Source organism: Neoarius graeffei, chromosome 15, assembly GCF_027579695.1.
Source record: "Neoarius graeffei isolate fNeoGra1 chromosome 15, fNeoGra1.pri, whole genome shotgun sequence".
In the NCBI taxonomy this organism is placed as follows: domain Eukaryota; kingdom Metazoa; phylum Chordata; class Actinopteri; order Siluriformes; family Ariidae; genus Neoarius; species Neoarius graeffei.
Window position 1 is genome coordinate 59,556,030 of NC_083583.1, and position 12,386 is coordinate 59,568,415.

The window sequence follows — 12,386 nt, forward strand, 5'->3', positions numbered from 1 at the left end:
TGTTTGTCTCATCTGGGGATTGTATAGAAGGGTAATTTTTTTTTTCTTGACTTGACCTAAAATGATTGTACATAACACCTTCACAAAGAAGATTTTTTTGTCTTAAAAAAAAGACAATATATTGTTGATCATAATACAGTATATTGTTACAAAAACAGAATGCGTTATGTATGAATGATACAAAGTGGTTCAAGTCTTATTTATCAGATAGGAAACAACTAGCTGATGTTAATGGTACTACTTCTGATGAAGGTTTTGTTACCTGTGGTGTACCGCAGGGTTCTATTCCGGGACCGCTTCTGTTTCTGCTATACAATGACATGTCAGCTGCAGTAAACTGTAAACTACTGCTTTACGCGGATGATTCTGCACTGATTGTGTTTGGAAAAGATGTGTCGGAGATAGAGGTGGCCCTCAGCTGTACAGGAATGGCTTATTGTTAGCAATATATCGTTACAGCTCGGGAAAACAGAAAGTATTTTATGGTTTTTATAGTATTTATAGTATTTTATTATGGTTTTTATAGTATTTTATAGTATGGTTGCTATGGTTACTAACAACAAGTTTGACAGGCATATCGGGGTTGGGGTTGGTTTGCTGGCAGCTTTGTCCCCCCCAGTTTTTTGTCCCTCCCAGTTCAAAAAACGTATCTGCGCCCCTGCGCATGACATCAATGCGAGGGACACTTCGGGCTGTGAAGGTTCTGAATCTTCTCAATGGAAGGACGCAGAGGTTAGGGAGCTGATTTCCATTTGGGGGGATGCAGCTATTCAAGCTAGATTGGATGGGTCATACCGCAACCGGGCGGTTTTACTTCCGTAAACACTGGCCATGCTCACTGCGTGTGACGTCGTCGTATCCTGCAATGCGCATGCGGAACACTTTTAGGTCGCTTTTCGTTCATACTGAGGATCACATACAAGTCGCATATATTTGTTAATGTGAACGACCTCACAAAAAAATCGGATTTCACAAAAAAATCGGAATTGAGCATTAAGCCTTGCAGTGTGAACGTAGCGTAAGTCACAAGTTCTAGTTAATGATCAAAACAATTTTATATTGTATTATTAGCCTTCTTTTGTTCATTCTTATTTTGCTAGTCTCTTGCTGTGCCTGTTTACTGGTGACCTCGCCCACGACGGAGTCAGCGGGGCGAAGTATTGTAATCTGTGCGGTTTGTTTGTTATTGTCTGTTTGTGTATCTGTCTGTTAACAATCTAGCGTCTAGACGGTTGCACCGATTGACTTCAAATTTTCAGGGTAGGTGAGCAATGGTCCGTAGATTACCTGATTAAATTTTGGGGGTAATCGGGTCAAGGTCACCGGAAAGGTCAACCTTTCGGTCAAAATAGCACATTTTCCTTTATAACTCAAAAACAGCTGCCGATAGACAGATGTTTACTATGATGAACATATAGGAACTCCCATATGGCCTTTCATTTGGCACCATGATCTTTGACCTTAAGTGACCCTGAAAGGTCAAACTCACAGACTTTCAGAAGGTTGTAACTTGAAAACGGTTGATGGTAGACAGATATTTACCATTACCAACTTACAGGAAGTGCCATATGGGCTTTCATTTGGCACCATGACCTTTGACCTTGAAAGGCCAAACTGAAGGTCATGGGTTTTCGAAGGGGTATAAGTTTCAAATAATTCATGATAGCCAGATGTTCACCATTATCAACATATAAGAAGTCCCATATGGGCTTTCATTTGGCACCATGACCTTTGATCTAGAGTGACCCTGAAAGGTCAAACTCAAGGTCACGGACTTTCAGAAGGTTGTAACTTGAAAACGGTTGATGGTAGACAGATATTTACTATTATCAACTTATAGGAAGTTCCATATGGGCTTTCATTTGGCACCATGACCTTTGACCTTGATCTAGAGTGACCCTGAAAGGTCAAACTCAAGGTCACGGATTTTCATTAGGTTGTAACTTGAAAATGGTTGATGGTAGACAGATATTTACTATTACCAACTTACAGGAAGTGCCACATGGTCTTTCATTTGGTGCCATGATCTTTGACCTTGAAAGGTCAAACTGAAGGTCATGGGTTTTCAGAAGGTTGTAACTTGAAAACGGTTGATGGTAGACAGATATTTACTGTTATCAACTTACAGGAAGTGCCATATGGTCTTTCATTTGGCACCATGACCTTTGACCTTGAAAGGTCAAACTGAAGGTCATGGGTTTTCAAAGGGGTATAACTTTCAAATGATTCATGATAGCCAGATGTTTACCATTATCAACATATAAGAAGTCCCATATGGGCTTTCATTTGGCACCATGACCTTTGATCTAGAGTGACCCTGAAAGGTCAAACTCAAGGTCACGGACTTTCAGAAGGTTGTAACTCAGGGTTTATACAGAGATTCTTAAGTTGCATTTACTACCTTTTTAATACCTTTTTCAGTACCTCCACAATATTTTTTACTACCAACACGACGTCAAACTGTAGCAGCATAGTGTAAAGTAAAGTGACGGGTAAAGTAAAGAAATATGCTTCCAAAATTAATTACTAAAATATTTCCTCACAATTTAATAATTTCAACACTGGACACAACTCGCCAAATAGAGAGTGGGAGAAAGAGGGACAAACAGAACATAGAACCAAAGAGCGAGAGAAAGAGGCTTTGTAGGTGTATGTGACTGTGCATGTGTGTTGGGGAAAGCGAGTGAGATACATTTAAGTAAGAGTGATCTCTGCTATAGGAGTAGGATTAATCAAGATGTCAGACCAGGAATTAGTCCATAGGTTTTACTCAATAAGCCACAAAGTAATAATTGCATAACAATTAGAAGACAGACTGGACCTTTAGAATGAACAGCTACACATTGGACTTTGAAATAATGTGCAAATTGCAAAATCAGGGTATTTAAAGGGGAAGAAACTTAATAATAAAATGCAATTTTATACTGTAAAAACAGTATTTCATTAAAAAATAAATAACTTGGGAACAAATAACTAAACTTAAACTTCAATACTGGACACTAAAACTGGCCGAGAGAGAGAGAGAGAGAGAGAGAGAGAGAGAGAGAGAGAGAGAGAGAATAAACCTAAGTAATTAACAACAGGAACAACAGGCAAACATAAACATTAAAACAGTTAGACAGCAATGCATAGTCACAAGTGCCTGATATATATTACGTTCATTATGTCTTCTTCTCATCTCATCTCATTATCTGTAGCCGCTTTATCCTGTTCTACAGGGTCGCAGGCAAGCTGGAGCCTATCCCAGCTGACTACAGGCGAAAGGCGGGGTACACCCTGGACAAGTCGCCAGGTCATCACAGGGCTGACACATAGAAACAGACAACCATTCACACTCACATTCACACCTACGCTCAATTTAGAGTCACCAGTTAACCTAACCTGCATGTCTTTGGACTGTGGGGGAAACCGGAGCACCCGGAGGAAACCCACGCGGACATGGGGAGAACATGCAAACTCCACACAGAAAGGCCCTCACCGGCCCCGGGGCTCAAACCCGGACCTTCTTGCTGTGAGGCGACAGCGCTAACCACTACACCACCGTGCCGCCCATTATGTCTTCTTCTTAAATCAAAATAATTAGTTTTTCTTTTGTTTCAGACATGTAAAAGCTTTTTACCTTTACCTGACATGTTTCGACGGTGTAACTTCCGTCTTCATCAGAGGGTGACCCTCTGATGAAGACGGAAGTTACACCGTCGAAACATGTCAGGTAAAGGTAAAAAGCTTTTACATGTCTGAAACAAAAGAAAAACTAATTATTTTGAGAAAAAAAGTTTGTTTAAATAACATATTACTTAAGAAAATCACATTCAATATAAAGACAGTAATATGGTATATCCTATGCTTCAAATTAAACATTTAGCTTTATTATCTTAAGTAAAACATGAGTCAGGTGCTGGAATACTTTGACAGTGATGGATAGTATAGGCCCATGCCAAGGACTGCTTTGCCAAATTTCACTATTCAAAATCCAGAGCAATGATCAACCTTCAGATTAAGCAGTTAGGCTACATTTTTTTTAATTATAGGCTACATTTTCCAATATTATGTCACAGAAATTCAACAGAAGGCTAAATAAATAAAATGATAAAAATCCATGAAAATGTTCAAATGCAAACAATGTCTCCCTAACCAATAGTACAGGAAAATAAACTTACTTTGATGTGCTGCAACAGATCGTCAGCTCTTCCATGTCCCAGGAATTGTGAACCAAAATATCTCGACCGAACACACCCATCCTCCAAAAAACGAATGTGTATGTCCATTTGTTTTTTCTTTGACGATTCATTTAGACTCTCATCAAACATAAGGACGTAAGGGCCGGCATGATTTATGGCCTCAACCAGTTGCCTCTTAAAATACGGGGCAATGCCAAATTTGATCATGTAGCCGGTCTTGTCCTTGGCCAAAGCGAACGATTTGGCGATTTGGGAATCCGGGAACATCTTGCCAAACAGCTCTCCTATGCCATCATTCGACTTGAACGAGTGGTGTTTCGTTGCTAAATCTAAACACCATAGCACCTCGGCCTGCAGTGTAGCGGTGGTAGTGCAGAGCGGCTGAATGCTGTTGGTGGGATTAACGTTACTGGTGGTGGGAGCAGGCGAGGTTGAGGTAGCGGTGGAGGTTGAGGGAGCAGTGGAGGTCGAGGACGTAGATGTAGCCGTAGTGCCAACGCAAAACAGAGACAGCGGTAGCTGCACGTTTCGTCCCCGCATCCTTGTTTGATGGCTATTCGATTCCATGTGTGATTTCACCGCCTTCACCCCCATCCACGTAATATTTATAGCTTTCTTACAGACGTTGCAATAAGCCTCTCGGCTGTTGCCAACTACTGGCCTAAGCCAGTCTTTAAACGTAGCTTCCTCCAGCCAGAGGTCTGAAAACTTGCATTTGCCCATATCTGAAGTAACGCTATGATAGTGACGTCATTCAGGTCCTACTCGCAACATACAAATAAATTCACGCTAGTTTATTAATTCAAGGAGATAGGCTTGCACGTGAATTACACAAATTGAAAAACGTATTTTAGACACATTATGGAGGTTAAAAAATTTACTACCTGGTCAGATGACGTTTATTACTTTTTACTACGTTTTACAAGCCTTAATTTGGTCTAATTTCATTTACTACCTTTCACTACCTTTTACAACCCCGCGGCAACCCTGTAACTTGAAAACGGTTGACGATAGACAGATATTTACTATTATCAACTTATAGGAAGTTCCATATGGGCTTTCATTTGGCACCATGACCTTTGACCTTGATCTAGAGTGACCCTGAAAGGTCAAACTCAAGGTCACAGATTTTCAGAAGGTTGTAACTTGAAAATGGTTGATGGTAGACAGATATTTACTATTATCAACTTACAGGAAGTGCCATATGGGCTTTCATTTGGCACCATGACCTTTGACCTTGAAAGGTCAAACTGAAGGTCATGGGTTTTCAAAGGGGTATAACTTTCAAATGATTCATGATAGCCAGATGTTTACCATTATCAACATATAAGAAGTCCCATAGGGGCTTTCATTTGGCACCATGACCTTTGATCTAGATTTGGCACCCTGAAGGTCACTCAAGGTCAAACTCAAGGTCACGGACTATCAGAAAGTTGTAACTTGAAAACGGTTGATAGTAGACAGATATTTACCATCATCAACTTGTAGGAAGTGATATATAGGCTTTCATTTGGCACCATGACCTTTGACCTTGAAAGGTCAAACTGAAGGTCATGGGTTTTCAAAGGGGTATAACTTTCAAATGATTCATGATAGCCAGATGTTTACCATTATCAACATATAAGAAGTCCCATATGGGCTTTCAGTTGCCACCATGACCTTTGACCTTGAATGATTCTGAAGTGTCAACCTCAAGGTCATGGATTTTTCATCGGACAGCTGATGATTGAGAAATATTACCATTATCAACATGTGGGTATAAAATAAGTGCTGTCGGGCGAGGACTGTTTTGCCTGGCAACACTTTTTTTTTCCTTTATCCTGAGGGCGACAGTGGAAATATGTTTTACTGTGCTAACCAATGTCTGTTTTATGTATTTTATGTCAGAACATTTTTTAAGGATTTTCCACTAGGAGACCAACTGGTCTGGGCAATACAATCACAGGCCCCAGAGTCCATGCGGCTGTAGCATATTCTACCTGCGGCACAGTATATCTACCTCTATGTTTGCACATTGTTTGTTTGCCCTTTTTTTTAATGTTATCTTCATTTTTCACTCTACCTTTATATTTTGCATTCCATATGCACTTTATATTTTATATTTCATAGTTTGGTCGGGCAGTTGCAAAATAAGAATTTCATTACCCAATAATAAACCGCTGTATCTGTTATTGTGTATATGACAAATAAAAAATCTTGAATCTTAAAAGACCCATGGCATGGTGGTTTGTTGATGCTTTAAACGGGCTCATGGAGGTTTCTGGATGTTATATCCGCAGGCTTTCTCAAAATGAACCCTCGGCATGTAGATATAGCCTCCTGGGGGAAAGCCCCATTTCAGCGCTTTTCCCAGTGCGTCGTTTTGCTAACGAGAAGCATGGAGGCGGGGAAGGGTAGAGGGTGGGGGCGGGCCATGACCAAGCTGCGGGCATGAGTGAGAGTGTTTGGAGTGGTAGTTTACGAACGTATAATACCCTAGGCTTGAACACGCACTCCATAACCAAAGAGGATAGAAGCAGCAACTACAGCAACATAGCGCTTATCCAACAGAAGACATGCATTGCAGAGCAATAGTCAAACATAAGCTCATAAGTTACAGTCAATTTCCAGACTAAACTCAGTTTAACAGAGCATGCTGCATGCTCTTTAGTTTTGTAGCGCAGAGTACCTGGCTAACTGCAGGAAGCGGTTAGCTGCACAGCTAATGTAGCCATTGCAAGGCTAACGCACCGATTTTAAAACACGGCAAAACGACTTAACAGTTATACACTTACTTGTTCGGTGTTTGTTGCTGATGCGGCAGGGATGCTTGGTACGGACCCAGGCTTCAGTGACAGCTGATGTGCAAAACCTGCCCTGTACTGTCCCAAGTTGTGGAAACATTCCTCAGGAAAATGCTTCCGACAAACATACACCGTCTTAGGTAGACTCGACGGCGTATTATTGGAGTAAATAAAATTAAGCCACTGCGTCTTCAGGGGCTCTCCCGTCGGCAGTAAAAACAGACTCCTTTCTGTGTTGTCACATCCATGTACAGCGCAATTTCCATGTTTCGCTCGCTTAGGTGGTGCCATGTTGTTGTGTCCTCTATGGTCTCCTCACTACAAAATTGAAGTGACGTATCTATGGTGGCAACTTTTGAGCTGGGCGGGCAATCCATACAGTGGGTGGGAATCCAGAGGGGGGGCGTGGGGATCATCTCCCTTGCTGACGTAGTAAAGGGAAGAGCCTATCAACGCGCCATTTTGACGCGCCATTCTCAAATGTTGACAAAGGGTGGGCATAGTTTGGTTTACACATTATGACATTTCTAGCCACTGGGGTGACTTAAGAAGGTCAGAGGAACTCATTTTAACGTTAAAAAACCTCAGAAAGTGAAAATTTCATGCCATGGGACCTTTAAAATCTTGAATATTCAGTGATGCAAAATGGTTCACCAATCACCATACAGACAAACACACTACAGTGACTACACAGCTATCAAGAGCAATTACCAAGCACAAATGTTATGTCAAAGACACTCAAAGTTACACAGTAATGACATCGGATTCTGACATCAGCCATCTCAGTAACCAAATTTTAGTTTTGTTTTTCTTAACCAACATGATCTTGTGTGTATATCTTATAAGAGGGCTTTTCAAAGTGTGGGGCGCGCCTCCCCTAGGGGGCGCCAGAGTTCTTCAGGGGGGGCACAACGTGAGGAAAAATAAACCAGAATAAGTTACTATTGCGGACATTTAGCGAACTTCAGCTAGCCTTTGCCAGAGACAAAATGGATCGATTTTTAGTACCTAAAGCTACAGTGAGTGAGGAGACAGAGTCTGGGCCAAGCAAAAAAAGAAGGAAGTCTGACCACGATTATTTAAAGTTTGGATTTTCATGGACTGGATCTGAAGATGCTCCACTGCCACAGTGTGTTGTCTGCCAAGAGGTGCTAGCTAACGATGCCATGAGATGTTTAAAATGTGTAAAACAAGATGTTTTTAAAAAAAGCACAGATGTTTAAAATGTGTAAAAAAAAAGGTGTTTTAAAAAGCACAGATGTTTAAAATGTGTAAAAAAAGATGTTGTAAAAAGCACAGATGTTTAAAACGTGTAAAAAAGATGTTTTAAAAAAGCACAGATGTTTAAAATGTGTAAAAAAAGATGTTTTAAAAAGCACAGATGTTTGAAATGTGTAAAAAAGATGTTTCAAAAAAGCACAGATGTTTAAAATGTGTAAAAAAAAGATGTTTTAAAAAGCACAGATGTTTAAAATGTGTAAAAGAAGATGTTTTAAAAAGCACAGATGTTTAAAATGTGTAAAAAAAGATGTTTTAAAAAGCACAGATGTTTGAAATGTGTAAAAAAAGATGTTTTAAAAAAAGCACAGATGTTTAAAATGTGTAAAAAGATGTTTTAAAAAGCACAGATGTTTAAAATGTGTAAAAAAAAGATGTTTTAAAAAGCACAGATGTTTGAAATGTGTAAAAAAAAGATGTTTCAAAAAAGCACAGATGTTTAAAATGTGTAAAAAAAGATGTTTTTAAAAAAAGCACAGATGTTTAAAATGTGTAAAAAAAAAGATGTTTTAAAAAGCACAGATGTTTAAAATGTGTAAAAAAAGATGTTTTAAAAAGCACAGATGTTTAAAATGTGTAAAAAAGATGTTTTAAAAAAGCACAGATGTTTAAAATGTGTAAAAAAAAATGTTTTAAAAAGCACAGATGTTTAAAATGTGTAAAAAAGATGTTTTAAAAAAGCACAGATGTTTAAAATGTGTAAAAAAAGATGTTTTAAAAAGCACAGATGTTTAAAATGTGTAAAAAAGATGTTTTAAAAAGCACAGATGTTTAAAATGTGTAAAAAAAGATGTTTTAAAAAGCACAGATGTTTAAAATGTGTAAAAAAAGATGTTTTAAAAAGCACAGATGTTTAAAATGTGTAAAAAAAAGATGTTTTAAAAAGCACAGATGTTTGAAATGTGTAAAAAAGATGTTTTAAAAAAGCACAGATGTTTAAAATGTGTAAAAAAGATGTTTTAAAAAGCACAGATGTTTAAAATGTGTAAAAAAAGATGTTTTAAAAAAGCACAGATGTTTAAAATGTGTAAAAAAAGATGTTTTAAAAAGCACAGATGTTTAAAATGTGTAAAAAAGATGTTTTAAAAAGCACAGATGTTTAAAATGTGTAAAAAAGATGTTTTAAAAAGCACAGATGTTTAAAATGTGTAAAAAAGATGTTTTAAAAAGCACAGATGTTTAAAATGTGTAAAAAAAGATGTTTTAAAAAAGCACAGATGTTTAAAATGTGTAAAAAAAGATGTTTTAAAAAGCACAGATGTTTAAAATGTGTAAAAAAGATGTTTTAAAAAGCACAGATGTTTAAAATGTGTAAAAAAGATGTTTTAAAAAGCACAGATGTTTAAAATGTGTAAAAAAGATGTTTTAAAAAGCACAGATGTTTAAAATGTGTAAAAAAGATGTTTTAAAAAGCACAGATGTTTAAAATGTGTAAAAAAAAGATGTTTTAAAAAGCACAGATGTTTTAAATGTGTAAAAAAGATGTTTTAAAAAGCACAGATATTTAAAATGTGTAAAAAAAGATGTTTTAAAAAGCACAGATGTTTAAAATGTGTAAAAAAAAGATGTTTTAAAAAGCACAGATGTTTAAAATGTGTAAAAAAGATGTTTTAAAAAGCACAGATGTTTAAAATGTGTAAAAAAGATGTTTTAAAAAGCACAGATGTTTAAAATGTGTAAAAAAGATGTTTTAAAAAGCACAGATGTTTAAAATGTGTAAAAAAAGATGTTGTAAAAAGCACAGATGTTTAAAATGTGTAAAAAAGATGTTTTAAAAAAGCACAGATGTTTAAAATGTGTAAAAAAAGATGTTTTAAAAAGCACAGATGTTTGAAATGTGTAAAAAAAGATGTTTCAAAAAAGCACAGATGTTTAAAATGTGTAAAAAAAGATGTTTTAAAAAGCACAGATGTTTAAAATGTGTAAAAAAAGATGTTTCAAAAAAGCACAGATGTTTAAAATGTGTAAAAAAAAGATGTTTTAAAAAGCACAGATGTTTGAAATGTGTAAAAAAAGATGTTTTAAAAAAGCACAGATGTTTAAAATGTGTAAAAAGATGTTTTAAAAAGCACAGATGTTTAAAATGTGTAAAAAAAAAGATGTTTTAAAAAGCACAGATGTTTGAAATGTGTAAAAAAAAAGATGTTTCAAAAAAGCACAGATGTTTAAAATGTGTAAAAAAAGATGTTTTTAAAAAAAGCACAGATGTTTAAAATGTGTAAAAAAAGATGTTTTAAAAAGCACAGATGTTTAAAATGTGTAAAAAAAGATGTTTTAAAAAGCACAGATGTTTAAAATGTGTAAAAAAAGATGTTTTAAAAAGCACAAATGTTTGAAATGTGTAAAAAAGATGTTTCAAAAAAGCACAGATGTTTAAAATGTGTAAAAAAAGATGTTTTAAAAAGCACAGATGTTTGAAATGTGTAAAAAAAGATGTTTTAAAAAAGCACAGATGTTTAAAATGTGTAAAAAAAAAGATGTTTTAAAAAGCACAGATGTTTAAAATGTGTAAAAAAGATGTTTTAAAAAGCACAGATGTTTAAAATGTGTAAAAAAGATGTTTTAAAAAAGCACAGATGTTTAAAATGTGTAAAAGAAAAAAATCAAAATGTGTACAACAACCATTTTTTTAAATACGAATGGAACATTAAGTATAGCAACAACAAAAATTGTAAGGGGGGGGGGGGGGGGGGCTGTTGTTTATTTGCTCTCTGAAGGGGGGCTCACTCTCCCACACTTTGAAAAGCCCTGTCTTATAACATAGATCTTCGTTTTCCTTGTTAAATGTATACTTACATAGTACTTGGTTAATTAATTGCAACTGATTGAACCAAATGATAAGACATAACTTGGTGTAAAATTTGGCCTCCCAGTGAAGCTGGTTTGGCATTGACTAGGAGACCAAATCTGGCCACTGGGAGACCATTTGGAACCATTTGGTCTCCCAGTAACTATGTTAAAAAATGCTCTGTTTTATGTACATGTATTTTTTCTGCCAAAATAAAATAAAAGTGTGAGCTGAGTCTGCACTCTGTGTGTGTGTGTGTGTGTGAGTGTGTGTGTGTGTGAGGTGAGTGGAGATGCGCGTACCCGTAGAGAGCACCACGCGCACTGCGCTCCCAGCTGCACGCACTCGCCACACGTCCGCGCGCCTTCCGCCGCACAGCTGCCTGAACACAAGAGTGGCACAAACACACAGCTGGAGCACTGCGGGTCACTTCTCTACACACACTGTTCACATTCACCCTTTCAGCACTCAGGGCGCACATCCTGACCTCAGACATGCACTAATAACCGAACAAATCCAAACATTTCCTTCTTGAAATCTAAAAACGGCTCTAATTACACTTCAGATATCGCAGCCGAGTGTTTACACGGCCCTGAATAATCCGGACCGGACCGGAATCAGATTAAACTGCTCTGTGTGAGAGGATCAGTTTCATTTAACACACTGCTTCCTGGCGCGCGCAGGCTGGGGTGCCAAAACATTCGCAATCATTAAGTCCAGGCTGCGGGGGGGGGGGGTTCGGATACATTAATTTAAACACACACACACAACAAGGTTAAAATAAGGGAATGCTGAGAGTGTTTACCTTGTGCCGTGCTCAGGCAGCAGAGGAGGAGGAGGAGGTGGTGGAGGTGGAGGAGGAGGAACGCAGTCCCCATTATTGCTGCAGGCTGCTGTGGGGGTGAGAGGGGTGAGAGGGGTGATGAGCCCGGGTCATACCGGGGTGAGAGTCAGGGGAACGGACCCGGCGGGACGGGAAGCTCGGCTGCTGTGTGGAACGGGACGCTGGAACGCGCAGGTATTTGTGTCTCACCTGGAGGGAAGTGTGAAGTGGGCAGGATCTCCTACCTGGGCGAGTTTCAAGGCGCACTTCCGCCCAGGCGAGAGAGAGAGAGAGAGAGAGAGAGAGAAACAGCGCGAGACAAAACACAGTTTAAATAAAACTACACGTCATCAGAAAGATTAATAATCACTACAGTGCCAGGGTCATAATAAAACAATCATCTGTACTACTATAACGCATTGTTGTTAGTGGTGGCATTATTATTATTATTATTATTATTATTATTATTATTATTATTATTATTAGTGTTGTTGTTATTGTTGTTGTTGTTAGTGGTGGTATTGGTTTTGTTG

General features: G+C 37.8%; 1 protein-coding gene across 1 annotated transcript in view; it reads right to left on the reverse strand.

Annotated features, from left to right (window-relative positions):
• itgb6 (integrin, beta 6) overlaps window positions 1-12,102 on the reverse strand; it is a 65,712-nt gene extending 53,610 nt beyond the window's left edge. The window contains exons 1-2 of the mRNA XM_060941733.1: window positions 11,836-12,102; window positions 11,333-11,412 (exon numbers count right to left, since the gene is read on the reverse strand). Of these exons, the coding sequence (XP_060797716.1) occupies window positions 11,333-11,412; window positions 11,836-11,908 (153 nt within the window). The 5' untranslated portion in view covers window positions 11,909-12,102. The remainder of the gene's footprint in view (window positions 1-11,332; window positions 11,413-11,835) is intronic.
• Window positions 12,103-12,386: the final 284 nt, after the last annotated feature.